At 49.0% G+C, this 20,484-nt stretch overlaps 1 protein-coding gene across 1 annotated transcript in view; it reads right to left on the minus strand.

Moving 5' to 3' along the window:
- DNAI1 (dynein axonemal intermediate chain 1) overlaps positions 1 to 20,484 on the minus strand; it is a 149,451-nt gene that overhangs the window by 18,629 nt on the left and 110,338 nt on the right. Inside the window, exon 19 of the mRNA XM_052778818.1 lies at positions 11,834 to 12,019. Coding sequence (XP_052634778.1) covers positions 11,834 to 12,019 — 186 coding nt within the window. The remainder of the gene's footprint in view (positions 1 to 11,833; positions 12,020 to 20,484) is intronic.

Genomic DNA, 20,484 nt, shown 5'->3' on the forward strand with positions numbered 1-20,484 from the left:
AACCAGGACAGAAAGGCAGCTGTCTTCACATTGGCTGAACCTAATGGCCTTAATCTGAAGCATTTATCTTGGGGAATTTCAGAGGATGACAGGGATCAGAAAGCTGAAAAAGTTAAAGGCAGTAACTATCCTAAAAAAAGAGAATCAGACACTTCAGTTTAACCTCACTTTTCAGAAGATGAGTGGAACAAGCCAACAATGTGTAAGTGCCTGTGAGGAGATGCGTCACAGCTAACATGGATTTGTACCACAGAAGTCATGCTGAACCAATCTGATTTCTTTTTGCAACTAGGTAATAGACCTTGTGGACAGAAAAGGCAGAAATCATTAATCTTGACCTCAGGAAGACTTTGCCATTGCCTACCTTGATATTCCTCTCCTCAAGGAAGGTAAAAGATCTATATAAATTGGGTAGAAGCTGGTAAGACCCAGCTGAATAGCTGTACCCAGAGCTGTCAGCAGAGAGCTGTGTGCAATGCTCATAGCTCCGTGGTCTGGAGGGGATCTGGTCAGCGTTTCTGTTAGTGCTTGGACACTGGGACAGATGGGAAGGCTGCAGGTGTCCAGGAAGGCAGGACTGGAATTTGAAATTACTTTGCTGGATGAGAGATCTGACCTGGAAAACCTGTATGTGATTTAACAGGGACAAATGCAAGCTATTGCGAGTGAGCAAGGACAATTCCCTGCACAAATACACGATTGTGGCGAGGGAGTGTTCTGCCATCAGGGCTGGGGATAAAGGGATAATCACCTGGATGGGACCTGGCACTCCTGTGATGCTGTGTAACAGTCAGCTGTGCCATGGCAGAGAAACGGGAGCATCATGGCCAGGTATGTGAAAAGATCCCTCTGCGCCCAGGAGGGCAGTGGGAGAGCTGCACCCATAGGACACCATGCAGCAAGGGCACAGCTCATGGGATGTAGTCTGGGGGATAACAAGAAGGAGATTTCAGCCCAGGAGGCCGGAGGTAGGAAACACAACACTGCCCAGGCAGGACAGGTCTCTGCACTGACCAGGACCCAATGGTGGGGTGAGGAGCTCAGATACCCCCTGGACTGGGAGTAGTGGGATCATGGGCAGTTCCCTGGTGGGATGTGGGAGTAGGGGAGAACGGGGGATGTTTTCCCTAAGATGGCCTCACACAGTTGGCGTCCGGCATCCTGTCTCGCAGAAACAGTCAGTGAATTGGAGCGTAATAGCTTCCCTCCAGGAAAACCTTAGAGCTGCTTTGATCGCAGCCGTCACGGCATCTTCCACAGCCAGCGGGACTGTAAGGCAGCCCTTCTTCTCTGCTTCACAGGGCTCTTCTCTTCCTTTTCTCCATGGGATAAAAATAATCCTTTTGTGTCAGCTCCATCACCGTGAGCAGCAAGACATTTTATTCGTCGGCGATTCCTTCCCTTCTCTCATTTAAACAATTCCCCATTGAGCCCATCAAATTAATTTGAGCAAGGGCCATTTATCTGGCCTGCCTGCCGATGCAGGTGTCTCTCTTTTCTTTTGGAGGAGGCTGCTAAGTGGCACGAGTGCAAGTTGGGGAGCGGCTTGGCAAGGGCTGGGAGCTGCACGATGGTTTCAATCAGGGCATGTGCAGGGGCATGGAGTTCTGTAGATTGACGCACTCAGTGTCAGGAAACACGCAGGCAAGGCAAGCAAAGGGCTTTTTACGGCAATGCACTTGGGATGTGTTTTACAACAGCACAGACACAATCTCCCAGGCAGGGAGCTGCCCTCTGTGTCTCCACTGGCAGCCTCAGCCCTTTCCAACCCAGGCCGGCTGTTTGGGGAAGGCTGTGTCAGGCTCTGGCAGCAGCTCAGGAGGAGTTACAGGGATGTGCCAAATCTCAAGCTGTTCCTCTGGCCCTTGTAGCCACATCTCTTCCTACTCCACATCATGCCAAACTTCCTGCCTTTGTCACTGCAGCAAATACCACCGGACTCTGCAATGAGGGACACTGCCCCAGAGTGCCCAGACAATGCCCAGGGACAATGTATGTAATATCACAAGCAAGGAAAAGCTGAAGAGCTTGAAGAAGAGTAAAAGCCCACCTTCTCCAAGCTCTGGGGCATTACTGGGTTCAGTGAGACAATGCACAAACATGGCTAGGATGGGTCTTGCAAATGAGGACCGGTGTCTGATTTGCCATCCCTGATGAGAGTCCTCAGGTGCCCAGGACATTGCACAGCCATGTGCTGGAGAGAGCTGGAGAGAATTAGTTACATTTTTCCACCCAAATTGTCTGACCAGCACAAATGGAGGCCAAACCAACCCCTATGGAGAGGGAGAGCCAACAGGGAGCTGCTCACCTGTGTCCCAGGGTTTTGAGGGCTTTGCTGGCCATGACACCCGTTGGATGCCTGCTCCACCCTGCTCACACCATGATCCAGTTCCTCATCCTTTCCCTCATACTACTGCTACCTCTTCCCTCTGCCCCACACCAGGACCTGCACTCTCATCCTCCCCTTCTCACTCCTCTGTCTGCCAGGACGGACAGCTGAGGGGCAGCACAGGGCCAAGATGGGATTTCTGGGCTGGAGTCCTAACAGCATGCACATCACTGCTGTGTCTGCTGGTTGTGGGTGAGTATCTCTCAGTGCCCCATTCCACTTCCTAATTTCACCCATTCTCCAGGGACCTGGCTGTCCCAGTTTGAAATTTTGGGTTTGATAGGCTGTGACATCCAACTGTCTTCCTGTGATGGACAAAGCAGGCAGGCAGGAGAGCCTGCCAGGTGCTGGACCCTGGCGGACAGGGTTGTCCATCAGCGCATCTCAACATAGGCTCCACTCCTGAGGTATGACTGTATTGGATATGTCTCAAAAGCACTCAGCAAGAGGGACGCACAGAGAAGAGAGGCTGTAGAAGAGAAGATCCATGGTGCCTATGGACACCTCTCACTTGGCTGCTGTGGGTCTTAGGGAAATGGGTGTCCTCATCCCACTTCAACATGGAGAGGAGCTGCAGCTCATCCAAGGAGATGCAAAGTTCAGGTCCAGGACCAGGGCTGCATCTCCCAGGCCCCAGCCACTGCTTTGCACTACGTCCTCATGAAGAGCCATTGACTTGCCCTTCAAACACACCCTGTGGCTCAGGGGCTGAGCTAAGAAGCTTTCCTCCTGCACACCCCTGCGGCAGAGCCAGTGCTCAGGAATAGCTGCACTCCTGAGAGCTGCTTGTGGCTCTCTGGCAAAAAAGCAGTTCACCCTCAGATGACCTGGAGGATAAGCATCCACATTGCCTCCATCAGCAGGCAGCCGTAATCACTTATGGCAGGGGGCTGAGCTCCAAATAGCCTCTGCAGGAGAGGCTGCAGGCTGGCAGACCTGCTCTCACACCCAGCCATTGTTGGGAGAATGAGAGTCTCCCAAAAAGTCTCCCTCGCTGGCTCTGCCAAAGGCATGCTTTGAAAACAGCCTGTTCCCCTGGGGTTCCCTCTGCCTTTGTTCCAGGGCTGTTATTCAGGCAAAGAACTGGTGATTTCTCAGTATCCCAAATTTTCTGGAGGGGATTTAAGTCAAGTGCATAGAAACGAATTCACAGAGGACAGCTAAAGAAAGAAACAGGGAGGAAAGGTGAGGCAAGTGGCCCATGAGGCTGGGCAGTGACTCTCTTGCCATAATGCTATGCTGTGCCCACTCCTCTGCTGCCACAGTCTTCTGTCAAGGTGCTGGTGAAAGCAGAGGCTCCAGCTTAAAGAGAAGCTGTGCAAGTTGAACAGGCATATTCAGGCAATCACAGATCTAACCAAAATGCAAGCCCTTCAAAGACGTGAATCAGGGCTCCTTCTCATGTATTAGGCATTTCCCAGGACAAGCAGCGATGGGCTTATCGTGCTGCAGAGGAGCAAAGCCCAGGCTTCTGGGGCCTGAGGACCTCTAGGATAGCGGGCACCAAAGTACAGACACAATCTGTTCACAAGGAAAAGGACACAAAGCCTGCAGACAAAACAGTTTTTGTGGCAACATAACTGTGCCAGTGTGGAGAAATACAAGGGAAGGAGTAAAATAAGGCCCTACTAAAAACCATTTTGCTTGGCCAAGTTCAGATTTCAGTTACTCTTGAATACCCAAAGGAGAGCAAATCCAATGGACACACACCAGATTTATGTCTAGAGAGGGGCTTTTAGCTCAGTGACTTGACCATTATTGATGACAAAACCAAATCCCCCTAGCATTTTTCTCCAGACCCCTCGTATTGCAAAATGGAGCGGTCTTGCACCACTTTCAAGCATGGGCAACCAGCATCCCCCTGACAGCACACAGGACCTCACGGGATGAGACTTGCACTTTAGAAATAATTTATAAGTATTACTGAATTTTCTTTAAATTGGACCTTTTCTTGCTCCAGTTGCCAGTGTTCCCACTTAACATACCACACACACTTCATCCTGACCACTGGGAATTGACTTCAGCTTAAAATAACTTGTAAATACACTGATGTTGTCCCTCCACCAACTGCCTAACAGAGCAGTCACAGAAAGTGACATTACACCACAAAAATAAGGTTGAAGACAAATAGCCAGGAACAGTAAAAAGAAGAAAAAACAGAGCTCTTTGACCTTGGGGTTCAGCAATCCTGCAGTTACACGAGCTCTCTTTCCCTTCATGTAGTTTGATGCAACCCTAAAGTTATTTCTCCAAAAATGAAGAAAACTGATTTAATACGAGAAGATTCAAGTCCTTTGATCTACTGCTGGCTTATTTGGGTTAGCTCTCCAAACAGTGCTAGTGTCTAAGGTTGCCACATCTCCGTCTGGGATCCAGAACTTATTGTACCTGTGGTGTGACACTCTTGGATATCTGGAATTGTGCTGTAAAGCCACTCTCCTACGCATAGTGGATATCTCGAGGGTCTCCAGATAAATATGCAAAGGCTTCAGTTCTGCCCAAGAAGGGCTGGAGCCTGCTGGCACATGGACCATCTCCTTTTGCAAATAAACAGCTTTCCAGGACTAAACAGTCCCTTCATTTTATCTCAGGCTACACTAGATTGGGAGATATCCTGATGTAGGACAGTGGAGGAAGAAGGAATCCTCAGGGGCTGTGAAGGTCTTCCTGCTAATGTGTTTCCCAGCACAGTGGCAGGGCAGGAAAGTGAGTCAGGGAAGAAGCAGGCGGAAAGTGGCAGGGGAGCCTGCTTTTGTCAGTACCTGTCAGTATTCCCTTCAGTAGATGTTGATTGACAGTTATGAGTCACAGATCTGCATAGCAGAACAGCCGCAGGTCGCAAGCAATGCTGCTCACACCCTGGCAAGATGCACACAAGCAGTATGGCCTCTTGCTGGCCTCAGCGTGTGCAAGGACCAGCATGTGCTGACAGAGAGGACTGTCAGAGCAACCACCTCCAGCCCTTCCTGCTCCAAGGCAGGCTCAGAGCGACCTGTCCCTATGGATGTGTCTCTAAGCTACTCTTCTTGAAGGCCTCCAACACCGGATTTCCTTCCCGTACCAAGGAGTCAACGCTGGTGCATATGTCCTTACATGGCCTACACAAGCGACACAGAAAGCTGTGAAAGGGCAGAAATAGAGTTTCACGAGTCCCTGGATCCATCCCACGGTGCTCAGCTCTTCCTCTAACAGTACAGAGAGCAGCTATCTGCAACTAGCCTAAATAATGGGAGGAACTGAAAGGAAATTGAAAGCATTTGCAAATCTCAGAGGAAGCAAAGCCACCAAGCTGCAGGTCAGTTTTTATGAGACCCAAGCTTATTTGTGTGTGCCTTCTTATCAGGGGGCCAAGCTGCATCTGGAGGAGGCAGTCCTGATGTAGGCAAGACACAGCAGCACTCAACGCCAAATTCCTCCAACACTGCTTGTGCTCTGTGCTTTTGGGTCACTGCACAATTAGCCAGCCCCGAAGAGACACAAGGAAATCAGCCACTGCTTGAACAGCACAGAAGCGACTGCAGGAATCTCAACGAGAGAGGAGCATTTGCATGAAAACAGAGGGACTAGGAGTTACACCACTAGAAGAGCAAGACTCGAGCCATTTGGAGAGGAGGTGCGAGTGCTTTTCTCTCAGACAGAATGATACCACATGAGAGCTGTTGAAATAGAATGTTTGGGGACAAAATGTACTTTCCTCAGTGCTAAAGCACTCACCAGTCCACAACTCATGTGATCTTGCAGAATGTATCTAATCTATAGCTTCCTTCTGCAAATACAGTCCCATGTGCAGGACTGACTGTACCTTCCGGGGCAGAAGGAGGGAGTTCAGGTTCTTCTTCGTGTGCTGGTCAGTTCATCCCTCACAGCTACTGCAACACCTCCCACAGCTACAGGAAAACACTAAGAACATAAACAATCTCCTGGTCCTTAACTCCTTCAGGTTTCTCTATGTCACCCTAGGTCATTGCAACAGAAGGCTACAAAAAAGTGAGGTTCAGGATCAAGCATCCCACTGTCCGTTCACACTGTCCTAGCTTAGTACCAGCTCTGGACCTGAGCTGCATCCCACTGAGCCTGGGTTTAGGGACAAAACCAGGGTCCCTTATTGAGAAAGTACTGTGTGCAGTGGGTGTTGCTGGGGAGTATGAGGAGGAAGCAACCTCAAGCCCCAGAAGATAGTGAAGGAGGCAGTGCTGGGGAGGGGGATAGGCTGAAGAAGAGATTCAGCCACTCTCCTACTGTGTCCCTAAAACTTCACACACTTCCACCAGTCTTCCCCAAATCCCCTTCCCTCCTTCACCTCCTGAAAACCCCAGCATCCTCCCGCTGTCCATCACAGTCCCCCAAATCCTGACTGATCCCTCCCAGACCCTGCCGTCAGATATGGTCAAAGAGCCAAAGTGCTTCAGGCAGCAAAACTCAATGCCCCTTCCTTGGCTAAGCAGCCTTGGGCTGGATCTTGCCAAGGGCAAAATCATCAGGGCTGCAAAGAGGCAGGGGGGCACAGCGAGTCCAGAGGTGACGCTGGTGTGATAAGGCACAGAGAGAGCAGAGCAGCTGCCCAACACATGCACATGGATAGGAAGGCTCAGAGCCACCCCATGCCCCTCGCTTGTCCCCACGCCACAAGCTGCTCACAGGCAGCCAGCGTTGGACTCACAGGTGTGGGCCTGCAGCTCCTGACCCGTGCACAGCCCTGCCGCTATGTCCTGGGATGGGCGAGCAGCTGTGTTCCCCTTCCCACTCCACTCATGCCCAGTTAGACCCTGTCAGCCAGGATTTACTGCCTGGGAAGTAACTCGATTGTCCCCAGGGGACAGAGAAAGAGGTGACTTGCATGTGAAGAAAGCAGTAGCAGGAACAGAGACTGAGATAATCATCCTAGATAATCCAAGACAAATATCCAAGACAAGCATCAGGCCAAGAAGCTGGCTGCCTCCCTGGCTGTCAGCCTGGGTACTGGCCAAGAAATTTGCCTTAGCCTCAGCAAATACTGTATTGTAACCTTTCTTTGACCTGCTTTCTTTTCTTCTCGCACTCCGCTGTGGTCTCCCAACATTTCTAAAAATTCTTCACACTTTTTTTGACCATTTCCTGCTTACTTTTGGGATTGACAGGGGTTGTGCCAGGCTATTTTAGCAGTTTTTTAAAAACAAACCAAAGCCCATGAGCAGCCACATTCTTCTGACTGTGATGACAAAATGTTTTAATTTCTTCCAACCCTCGAATGAAACCCGGAAGGCTTACTAATTAAACAGCTCTGCCCCAAACTGATTCTTCTTACAGCAATGCTTCCCTTGGGTGAACTCAACCACCAGGGTTGTTACAAATTAGGAACGATACTTTATTAGTTAAACAATTCCTGCCTGACAACTGCTGCAATATTTAAGGAGCCCTTGGAGTCCAAAAGTGGCTTGGACGACAGCAGAGAGCCACTTGTTCCTACTGCTGCATCTTAAAATACTGCAAGCATTTCTGCCCCACCTCTGAGCTCTGAGCAGAGGGACCCAAACTACTTTCACCAGGTCTCCCTGCACAGGACAATATCTGTTGGCACAAACTTTCTGCCCAAGCAGGGCTGGGTGTTCAGGGAGATGGGTGTTTGTCAAGGCTAATGCAGGACTGTGCTGATGGTAGTTTGATTGCAAACCCACCTTCAGCAAGCTCTGCTCTCTGCCTCATGGTTGCTTTTCCCACAAGGTTTGGGTTCAGCCGCCTTTGACCCCCCGCAAACTCCATGCTCACCAGGCTCTTGGAGCTGGTGCTTAGCAGTTGGGTAGTGTGTTCCCAGAGGACTTGCACAATCTAGAGACAACAGCAATAGGCACAGAAAACCTCTACCGGGATCATATCTTGTGGAAATAAATACAGCTCACCACCTCGAGGCAAGGGGATATCTCTGTTCCGCCCCAGAGACTTCAGCCTGTGGGGCTAGGGAGGGCTCCAGGACCCAAATCACCAGGGCAAAGACATGAGGACGCCCACTGTGCTCAGCATGAGCACAGGGACCTCTGTACTCTCTCTGCACACAGATGTGCCCTTGACACAAGTGCCTGATAGGTGGCAGAGCCCCTGTCCCCAGCTTCCTCTCAACAGCAAATGCACCTTTCCCATGTGCTACTAAATGATTTAGGATGCCAAAACTCACAGGGAGTTTTAGGCATTTTCTGAAGTTTTTACTGTGTGTCTTGGTGAAAGTCACTTCTGAAAATGCCACCTGAGTGCTTTCGAGAAGTTCCCCCCTTGGCATATTTTGCCAACTGTTCATAAATGAGGCTGCACTAACATTGCTGACATCAAAACTCAGTGTATTAAGTAACACTTCTTAAAGATCCCAAAGTGTTTTACAAACATGAATTAATTAAGCTGCAGATCAACCCTGTGCATTATTTAAAGAGCTCTTGAACCTCCCCTCATAGCTCAAGGACATGAAGAGATGAATGAACCAAGGTCTGACGAGAAACCAGAAGTCCTTACCCTCCCTATTTCCACTTATCCACCACACCGGCTTTAACTAACAGGCAAACCAGAATAAATTCAGAATGGCTGAAATCCCACCAGGGTGAAGTTAGCTCAGTCTTTCTTGGTGAGCCCTATCTTGGAAGCCCAGCAACAGCCAAGGAATCCATAGAACACGGAGCAGACAGCACCGTGTCTATTTTTAGGGGAAGAATGGGGTTTGGAATGACATGTGGCTATTAAGAGCTCTCTCAAAAAAGGGTGGTTAGTCTGCTATTCATACCTGTCAAAAGCAGCTACCCACCCCAGCTGTGTGGGAAGCTGGTGGAGAAGCATCAAAGGCAAACCCCAGTATGAAACAGAGGGCCAGTGGGACATGGATGAGCCCTTGGCTGCCCTGTCCTATTGGCACCTGAGTTCTGGCAGACCTCAGCAAAAGGCACCTTCCCGTCTCCAAAGAAGTTGACTGAAACAAGACCAGACAGCTGAGCACGCAGGTGCTTGGGTTGGTGTGAAGGCCCCAACCTCCAGAAGCACCGGTCATGGCTTGTCCTCCTGGGTGTCAGGCAGGTTTCCCCACTGGGCTCCATGGGGATCAAGTGCCAGAGAGAACAGACTGGGGTACCCAGGTACCAAGCCAGGCACAGAGAGGTTTCTCTATCTGCAAGGAGACAGCTGCGGTGCCAGGACTCCCCTGCACAGTTTTGGACCCTCTCCACTTACAAAAATCTATGGATATTCTGTGACTGTTAATGCAGCTCTGGGGACTCCCAGAAAAGAGGGAGAAGCGAAGTCATTTTACAGAGGAAAGCTGGCTGCACAGGGCAAAGGTTTAAAGAGCACACCGACTTGATCTTCAGAGGAGCCAGGATCAATACTCTAGAAGTACATCTGACTCCCCACAGTGAGATGATACTCTTGCAAACACGGCTGGAGGTTTGCTGCTAACTAAGGACACGAAGGCTGGTGCTGGCACAAGAAGGAGGTGGACAGGAGGATGCAGTGGAAGGCACAGCCTGTTCTGGCAAGGCTTGACTTCCCTCTCTTAAAGCACCCTCTCGCAGAAGCTAAACCTCCTCACCACAGGGTCCCGGACACCGGCATTTGGTGCAGCAGATGCCACATCAGCCACGAAAGATGGGCTCAGTAACCTAGCTCTCTTGTCGACTTGTGGCACAGAAAGGCCTCTGAGCTGGCTGGGCCAGATCTGCCACTTTGCCACCACACTGCATGTCATCTGTTTTAAATTCTCATCTCTTTCAGAGGAGAGCTGGCTGTAGCCAGGGGACCTGCACACATCACCAGCCATGCCTGAGCATCCCTCCTTCTTCTCTGCATGTGCAGGAAACACTTAGTTCTGTGTTTAGTGTCCCTTCAAACATAACCAAGCAAGCAGAAGACAAATAGCTTAATAACATCAGAGCAGCAGAGTCCATTTCCATCCCATTTATGTGTTGCCTGGGCTATGGTACCTATTGGTTTAAGGTCAGCAATAAGTGATTGAGACACTCCTGAACTCACAGTTTAAACTGCTTTGTCAACAACATGCAATTTGCCTCTGAAGAAAGTTGGCAAAGGGAGGTGATGACATTCATACCTGCATGGAGGGCTCCTGCTGGTGTCCAGGAGTGCAAGGAGACATTCAAATTCATTCTGACCCACAGTGCAGTATTGCTGGGTGCTGCTCATCCCACAGCTGGGGTGCGGACGAGAGCAGCCACGTTTACGTGTATGTGACCCATCTCCACTGCTGAATCCTTGGGCAACCAGGGTCCATGGCAGACACAGTGCTTGCCCATGCCCAGGAAGGACTCATAAAGCAACCAGGAAACTTGCCCTGAGCCAAGCTGATGACAGCCCTGAGAGCTTGGATGGTCTCAGGATGCCATTTTGATGGAAATAGAAAAGCGTGAAGCATATGAGACATTCTCCTCCACAGCCCTCACACCCAGCCCCAAACAGACGGCCACCCTACTGTGTTTTCTATGCCCTCTCAGCACAGGGAAGATTCACATTTCCAGTGGTGTCCAGCTGAAGGATCTTTTTAAAAATCATTCAGAAGACTGGAGTGACACCACGGTCATTAGTTCCTGGCCAAAGACCCTGCCTAATACAGTGGGTCAGTAGAATATATAAAACCTTTGGGGGTATATAAATAAAAGATGATAATCTTGAGAGATTGCTTTCTTGCATCAGTTCTAAAAAGCCTGAAACTGAAAAAGCTCCACTAAACAAGAGACAACTGGATATGAGAATGACACGGGCTCAGAAACAACACCGCATTTACAGCCATTCAGCTCATAGCTGGATGAAGCCCAGAAAGAAAGTCTAGTAAAGGATGTGTGTAGGAGAGGTCATCATCCTTCATGACTGGCCCTCATGGCTGGGTGGGAAAAGGGGCTTTACCAACTCACAGAGGCACATGCATCTCTTTGCTGTCACTTGAGACAAGGATCCCAAGTCTCCTCATAAATTAAAGATAGTGCTTGCCCATTTACAGGAGAGATGACAGGGTGGTCAGGTGACAGGCTTTGATGATCCAAGAGCACAAGAAGACAGGCAGCATGGGCTCTGTGGGAGGACTCGGGAAGGAGTTGGGACCTCCTTTACTTGGTTTCAAGGAGTTTTGCAAATAAAACCCAAGCTCAGAAAAGATGTGAGCTTTTGGAAACAAATGAACCTCTGCAGAGCTTCTGGGCTTGTCTGGGCCATGGTGAGAAAGTGCCCACAGACAGCAAACACCCTTCCCACCAATCCCTGCTCCTGCGCAGGAGTGAACTGAGCCTTCTTACTTATACAGAAACAGAAGCAGGGATCCAACATGCCAGACATCCTACCCAAAAGGCTTGAGGTAATCTTAAGCACTTTACTAGAGGGAGCAGCTTTGCCAACATCATTGCACAGAAGGAGAGGGGACAGTGATAAGGCATGAAGAGACCTGCTGTGGTTTGGTACCTCCATTAGGGGAGTGCAGGTCACCCTTACCTTGGGCATCCTGCGCAGATTGGGAGAGAGCTTCAAGGAGGTAACATGGCCTCGTTCATCTCCAATGATGACAACAGGGTAGACAGGGTTAAACTGGATATGGGTTATTTTATTTTTCTTCCTGGCCACCACTAGCTGGGTGCAGAGAGCTTCATACTTATTAATGCTCAGATCAAACACATGGGCCTGGGGAAAAAAAGGCAAAGAACACAGAAGGGATTAATCAGGCAAGAACATCCCTCAGCAGCAGAACAATGGCTGGAGAAATCGGAAGGAAAAGGTCCCACGGAAAGGCAGCCTCAGCACACAATTACCATCTGCACTCAGGGCCTTTGTCCTCTTTTAAGTAACCAGTGTGCAGAAGCTGCCTGCTGCTTTTGAGAAACTGCCCCCCTCCTGCAGGTACTCATGGAGTGAGAACCAGTTCCCTGCTGTGGGTGCAAGCTCTTTCCAAGACCCTTGGCAAGGCTCCAGCTGATCTGGACTGGAGAAGGCTCAGAGCCAGCACTGCTAACTCCACAGGTCTTAATCTCCCTTCTCAATGCTGCAAGTAATGAGACAACCAGGTGTTAGATCAGAGTCTAACACAGATTGATGCACAAATTGGGGAATGCCATCAGAAATACTTATTATCCCTTATTGCACAGCTTTCCAACATTTCCAGCCTAATAATAACATTAAAGACTCAAATCAGTAATTAATAGGGAAGTGATGGGAGCATGGACAGTATGATTAAGGGTGTACCCTGGGGTAAAGCCAGGGAAGCACAGACAAATGCACAGCACAGGACAGCTTGGTGCTGGCAGCCCACTCCAGTCCAGCTGCTTCGGGTGCTATGCCTGCACACACGTCCTTCTCCCACAGCATCAAGAGAAATGCCAGGTAAAGATTGGCTAAACAGGAAAGGTGAGGATGGAGGGAGATGGACCCAAGGCCCTGCTCAGGTGGGATTCCCACTGACAGGGACCTCAGACCTATGGCACTGATACAGCAGTGACACAGACCTGCTGCAACACCAACTGCAGGATAATGCAGGTTTCCTCGTGACTCCGGAGGGAACAGTGGTAGTTACTGGAGAGAATGTGTTAACATTATCTTCCAATAATTGCAATTAGCTCCCATCGTTGTTACAGCCTGCAAAGGCTAATAAAACATGACGCCCCTGTCTTCTCTGGTGCTGAAGCTAGCAGTCTCCAGCATGCTGGACTCCCACCTTGAATCCATCGTGGAGACTTTCAGCCTTACATTTCTTTTCCCCTTTCTGACTTCAGAAAAACTTAGGAAGGGAATATTTTATGCTAACAAGTACAGTGGGAATATGGGGGAAATTAGGAGTGAACTACTTGTACATCTCCTGCCAGCTGTGTCTTGTTTACCAGCACTTAGGAGACAGACGAGACATATTATTTCAACATTGTGCCATGCTTACAATTTAAATATAGGAATTATCTGAAATCGGGTGGGGTTACCCTATAAAAGCTTATTCCAAAGAGGTGGAAGGTTTTGTATCAATCAGTACATGTAGTTTCCCACCGCACACCAAAGAGTTGGTGAATTCTATCTGAATCCATGTATAGCAAGGAGCTGGGCAATGTGCGAGCACATGTCCCAAGAAGCCTCATGAGCCACTGCATCTTCATAGGACTTGACATCTAGCAATTTGTGATGTCCATGGGTAGGAAAACAAGATGAGGAAGACGGTCTGCAGACTGAAGTAAAATAAGACTTTTCCAGGTGGGGAAGAGCTTGAAAAGTATACAGGGTTCTCAAACATATTTTGAAGAAATCCGAGTAGTATAATTCAAGAAGGGAACCCAAAGCATTAGCCACAGATGAGGATCTGCAGTTTGGAGAGTCCTTTTCCAGTCAGCAGAAGCACAGGTGGAAAAGAAGATTTCATTTTTATCTGCTCAAAATATCAGATGCCAGCATTAAATTTTGAATCTAGACCTGACACTTGAAGTCCCACAGTCCAGCCAAGGTAATCCCAATTTCCTATCTCTAGGCATAAATAAAGCTGGCTGCCCTGGCTTGTACTTTACACCTGCTGTCTTACTATCTCTGAAAAGGAACAAGCTCTCTTTCAAGCATATTAGCCCCCCATGACCTACACTCACTAAAGATTTAATTGCTTGCCTTCACAGAACACATTTTTATTAATTTAAGGGCATGATTCACCCCCTCACCCCCACCAATGGTGTAAGCTCAATGCTTAGTAACCTAAGAGCCTGCGAAATGCCCACTGCTTGAGTAGCATCCGTTAATCTAGAAAAAAAAGCAACATGGAATTAGCAGCCAGGCTTCTTTTTGGCAGCCAGGTCTGCACTGCTGTTCTATAAGGCTGTCAGTGTATCACACCTGCACACCCTACCCAGCACTGCAGTGGAGAAAGATGGCATGTCTAAAGGCTCAGTGTTGGAGTGCTGAGCAATGCAAATTACTCTGGGTGAGCCTGTTTTTCAAAAATGTCACTGACAGCCCAGACAAGCACAATGCCTGGGACAAGAACTCGAAACCATCAGCAATGTGGAGAAGGTCAAAAGCAAACAAGTTTATGAATGTTCCTACTATAAAGCTTTTCTTTTATGAGCTTCTAAACAAATGGGCTTGTTTTCCTTTGCCAAGGGAATCATGGAAAAGAACAAACTATTTCAGTTCTTCAGCTGGAAACATCAGCCTCATATCAGCTGTCAGACACTCCAGATGGAGGGGTGGGCCACAGGCGTTTGGAAGGATTTCAGAGGCTTTGATTTAGAGGCTTACAGGCACTCTCAGGAAAGAGGGAAATGGGATCAGACCAACACTGTTATTGGTGCCTTGGGAGTAACCTAAAATGGGCACAGGGCTTCCCACAACACTTGAGGCAGCTTAACAGTGCTCTAAAGCAGCAGTTGCATGTGACCAGCACAATCTGCAGATCTGCCTGGGGCTTGGAGCAGGGTTTTCTGCCCAAAGAATGGGAGACTGAAAACCTGCAGCTCTCCCTTGAGGTTCCCATAAGCTGCTCTGCTGGCTCAGGTCCCACGATTAAGGATTATGGAGTAGGATCCAGTTGGATCTCCCACCCCAGACACCCATCAACAGCACACAGCTTCCCTCCATCCCACTGCTCCAGTGGCCCCTATCCCTCCAGACTGTAGATCACTGCTTACATGCAAAGACAGCCTCCCAGGACTTGCAAGATGAGCCATCTCTGAGTATATGACCCAGAGAAGTGCAACCATGACCCACAGAAGTGCCACCCAACCGCACGTGTGACTCAAGTATCAGACTCCTGGGGAGCCAGGATGACCAGAACTAGAGCCACATCCAAACCCTCCCTGTGGAAAACAGGTACCTCCATAGGACACCCTTCTTCTCAGGGTAGGCAGTCATCCAGCAGCACCCAGATAAGAGCTGCCACCCAGACACTGTCAGGCAGCTGGTGAAAATTGGCATTTTTGATGAGGGCTGATAATTGTATAACTTTCCACGTGTGGCGGATGAGCATATTTACATATTCACTGACATACAATGTGCTACATCGTCCTGGGCTCCTACAGCTCACAGGGCAGGCCTGCTTCCACCCATCCGGCTCCTGATGCCTCACTCAGTACCATAGCATCACCCAGACTTTTATCTCCAGCAACACAGCAAGGCAGTGATGCTTGTCAGAACGTGACACTTCACAGTTCAACAAATCCATGGGAAACACAGTAACTTGCTTAGGGTCCCTAACGCAGAAAGTGTAACTTTGATGGGAAGACACCATATAGCAAAACGGCAGTGCTGTGCCCTGTGCTGGGACACCAGCTTGAGTTTTAATGGTATTGAGAACTGTGTAGGAACAAAAAGCATGTCAAACCAGTATCCTTGGCAGAGCTTACGAACCAGTGAGGATCCCCCTGTGAATAACCCCCTCTTTCCTGCCAGCTCTGCATGCCACTTCTTCTCAGGCTGCCTAGGCTGCTCTCAGCACTTCCCTCCCTGCAGGTGCTGAGACCTGGGGCCACCACACTCACTCACACACGCTCATCCAGGAGCAGTTTAGAAAATACAGAGTGGAGGCTTCAAACCTCTGATTTTCAGCCCTCAAAAAGTGTTTCCACTGTGGTGCATGTCCTCAGAGAGAGAGCTGGAGCCTCCTGACCATTAACTCACTTTTACCAGATACCTTCTGCAGACCCTGTAGAAGCAAATCAGGGACCTGCAGGGTTTGCAGCCCTGCTGCTTGCAGACCATTGCAGACACCTTCACTCTTTCTGCTAATAAGCATTCAGAAAATGGGAAAGGGCATTTCAGTTCTTTTATTACAAAGTCCTTAGGAACAATATATGTCTACTTCCTTAGAGGGATATAAATCAGACTTCAAGAACAAGAAAACTGGGGATAGACACAGGGAGAGATGTAAAAGAAATCTGAAAATGTCTGAAACAGGAAATTGCAAGAACTCTCCTCTGCTTCCCCCAGCTTAGCTGCAGATCCCCAGGGAGAATAAAGCATGGGGCAGTAACCAATGTCCCCAGCTGCTATTTTATTTATGGACCCTGTAAACCTGTGTGGCCATCCCAGGGAAGCGCAGGAGGACATGTACCACCCTCCAAATGAAGCCCAAGCTGTTGAGCTAAGCATTTCCTTGCAGCATGGGGATTTATGAGCTGTCATCAACAACCATCAAAAGAAACCTAGATTCACGATCCCAAAGTGATGGACAGTCTGATGGTGGATATGCCAGGCAGATGCTCAAAGCAAACTTCTCCTTGATGGAAGGATAGCAACTCTGGTAAGTCAGTAGCCCCTGAAAAGGAGCATTGAATTTAAGCAGATGCCCAGTTATCTCTAAAATGGGATCAGGTGAATCCTGCAGTCTCTGTCTGATGCTTTTTATTCAATAAGAACATTTTTAAATTACGATCAGGGTAACAACAAAGCCTCCATGCTTGATGTACAGGCAATAACGGGTCTAACTCTGCTGTGTTACAGTTGCAGAAAATACTTGACATAAATCAGCTGCTTTGATGCCTGACTCTTAAACAGCCAGAGAAGAAATCCAGCTCCAGTGGTACCCAGACCAACAGCTCCTCTGTCTATGAATCACACAAATGTATTCCACCTCCCAAAATCCAGTGGTTCCCCGCTGAGGCTCCACACGGCTGCTCTGTAAGCATGGCACAGTGCACGTCCAAGCCTATTATTGTAGCTCCAGCATGAAAACATGTTCAGAGTGTTGAACATCTCATTTCTCCCCATCCGCTCTGCAAACCATACTTACAGCCTGAAAGTCAGCCCAGGCTCTCATCTGGTCAGCAGCTCCAAGGTGACTTGGACTCCTCTGTCCTTACACTCTGCTGTCACCCCCTGTCCTGCAGCACAGCAGCCTGGCAAGCCCAGAGCGTGAAATGCCAGGGGATCTGGGTGAGAGCTGGACCCTCCAAATTACACCACCCGAAAGCAACCAACCTCTCTGCCAGCAGAACAAACTACTTGACTTTTGTGGCCCATTAAAAAGGGAGCTGAAGAGCTACTTTGACCTACCCTGCCTTTACTGCATGCCTCGAACACACGCTGTGTCTGCAGTGGCTGCAGCCTTTGCTGTCCTTTTCACAGAATCATAGAATCATAGAACATAGAATCATAGAATCATTTAGGTTGCAAAAGACCTTTAAGATCATCGAGTCCGACCGTCAACCCAACACCACCATGCCCACTAAACCATGTCCTGAAGTGCCTCGTCTATGCATTGTTTGAACACCTCCAAGGATGGTGACACCACCACTTCCCCGGGCAGCCTGTTCCAATGCCTGACAACCCTTTCAGTAAAGAAATTTTTTCTAATATCCAATCTAAACCTCCCCAGCGCAACTTGAGGCCATTTCCTCTCGTCCTATTCAGCAGCAGTGGTCTGGGCAATGCTAGCATGTTCAAAAACAACCTGATGGCAACCAGAACCAAGGCTGGGGGGAAATATATATGTACGTAAGAACAAGGCAGACGTACCCGGTAACTTGGCAACAAAGAATAAAATCAGTGCAAGAGCAAAAGGTGAGGGATAATTTAATATCATGCTGCCCTTTACCAGCTGACATCTCTTTCACTGCTTTGCTTTCACTGTCCTTGTGATGGATTTACCTCATTTCCTTGACTGAATCATGATACCATCCATCTGCAAACTCCACGGATGATTTGTTTCAAACTCTCAGGTAATACATTTAACAACTGAGCAGGCCAGCCCCAGCCCCTGTCTAGCACCAAGACAGCTGCTGGAGCATCCTAAAGGCACTGGGCAGGCAGGGCAGCCCCAGCTTGCATCAGAGCCAAGCTGCCATGCAGTGGAGGCCTTACTTTGCCTGATTTCTATACTCCCAGTGCAGCTAGAACAGCCTCCCATACAGTTAATTTTCCCTAGGACGACATTTTTGAGTTACAAATAAGGGTTGTAAGACAGTCCTTGTTCCCTCTGACACCCAGAGCAGTCAGGGGCTTGGCAGGAGGAAAGGAGATCCAACTCAGAAAACATTCATTGCCTCCTTGCTCCTGCAATGACGACACAGGAATGCTGGTCCTCAGCTGCCCCGATACCAGCACCAGACTGACCCTAGAATTCACAGGCTTTCACAGCACTTTCCTGCTACTGGCAAAAGGACAGATCCCAGCTCTGTTACAGGTATGTTCAGAGGCAGCTTTGAGCTCAGGAGGATGAGCTGGCATCTGTGAAAGCTGCTTTTTGGGCTGAGCCAGCTGAGCTTAGCCAGCAGGGAGCTGGCTGCACGTCCCAGGGTACGGGAGAGGGCTAAGCACATCCCTCTGCCCTGCAGCATGCCAGCCTGCTGCACCAGGGTGCGTGACAGTGGGGAAGAGAATGTCTGTGTCACCTGGCTTAATTGTAGAAGCTGTTTCACTGTAGGGCTGCATCTCTCAGCTTTTCCTCATTCATTAAGAACTGGGTCGCTCCCAATTTGACATGGTAGGAAAACAGCCTCAGCTGATTTGACTCAACTCCCATGAGTCAGTAAGAAATCAAAGCCTCAGCATGTAGAAGAGCTGCTATTCATTCAGACAGGCTGAGGACTCTTTGACCTCTTCTGAGAATCCTATTCCACTGTTTTACAAGAAAGTGCTTGTTTATCTGAGCTAACTTCCTCTGCAGTCACCACTTCTGCCATCCTGGCTCTGCTCTGAGGGTCTCAGTGATTAGGATAATCTCCTTCATGTCTCAGTCCTGCACACTTCTGAATGCTGTTATCTGGTACTAAATAGCTGATACATCCTACCCCTGAGCTGGCTGCACTTCAGTCTGGTCTAGTATGATTCTCTTACTTTGTCCATGATGGTTTTTTTTTCCTCTTTAACATTAATAGCATGCTTTGGAATGAATCATGAAGCCTCCTTCTACTCTTCACTTTTGTACTAAATTTAATGTTACCTTCCAAATCACTTCTGAAAGGTGAAAGTCAAACAGAGAAACTAATCTGTGCTGAACTCATGCAATAGCTAGGCTGATGATAGCAGCCCGTACCTCTGTGCTACACTGCAATCCCTTCTGCAACTACAGAGATGACCCTTCCTTAGAGACCAGCACCCAAAGTCCAGCCTGAGCTCTGGTTGTGCTCATGGGGTGACTCTCCCCTGCATCTCCCAGGGTTTGACTCAGCAGCACAGTGTTAGCAAGAGCGCAGCAGCGCAGGCAGTCCCTGGCCCCAGCCTCCCTTACAGTCCTGCTGCTTCCCAAACTAGTGCTCATTTCATATTACACATTTGGTTTGTGTCTTTGTTGAATTTCATCTCACTGATTGCAAATTGCTGCTGAGGTTCTTGAGCTCGTTTACAGTTTCAGTTCTGGCACCAAAGCACTTGTAAGTCCTGTCCGCTTAGTCCCCCCACAATTACTGCTGGGTTTCAGTGCCAACCCCAGTCCCTGAAGCATCCCTAGCTGCACTGCACACTCTGCTGAGGATGACTTCCATCATGCCACATGCACCTTCTCACCTGCCTTGTAGTTTGCTTATGGGCTTGTGTCAACAGTGTTCCCGAAGTCAACCTGTAAGCATGTATTACATCTCCTTCCTCTGATCTACCAGGCCTGTTACTCTTAAGAACAGTATTATAGCAGTTTTATGTGGTACAGCCTTACTAAAGCCTTACTCGACTGGCTGTTCCTTGATCTACCAGTGCTTACATATAGACCATTCAATGATTAGACCCAGGATCTTTCTGGATAGCATATTTAGGCTGCTTAATCTCTCCTGCACTGTCATGCTCCTGAATCCTGGGCAAAGAGTCTTTCCTCCAGTCCTCTGACACTTCCCTACTCTGCCATCCCATCTCAAATACCTGATGAAAAACAGGGAGACTGTTTCAACCAGTCTCTTATGTGCCCTGGGGCAAATCTCCCAAGGCTGTGCTATGTGAATACATCTCAGCTGTGCGAGTCCCCCTGTGCTCTCTCTGCTGTGACCCACAGCCCAGCTCCTGATGTCAGGCTGAAACTATGTCCTCATAGACTAGGACCAAGCTCCATCTCTTCATGTGTTGGCAGGGTCCTGGCAATGCCCCACTACAGAGAGTCAGCACTGGAGGCTGGGGCATGGGCAAAGGCAGGCAGTTGCACAAGCAAGGGCAGCATCAAGTCTGATGGGAGAAGCAGTCACTGCTCTCTACCACCTGCAGCCCTG

Source organism: Harpia harpyja, chromosome Z (genome assembly GCF_026419915.1).
Source record: "Harpia harpyja isolate bHarHar1 chromosome Z, bHarHar1 primary haplotype, whole genome shotgun sequence".
Lineage (NCBI taxonomy): Eukaryota > Metazoa > Chordata > Aves > Accipitriformes > Accipitridae > Harpia > Harpia harpyja.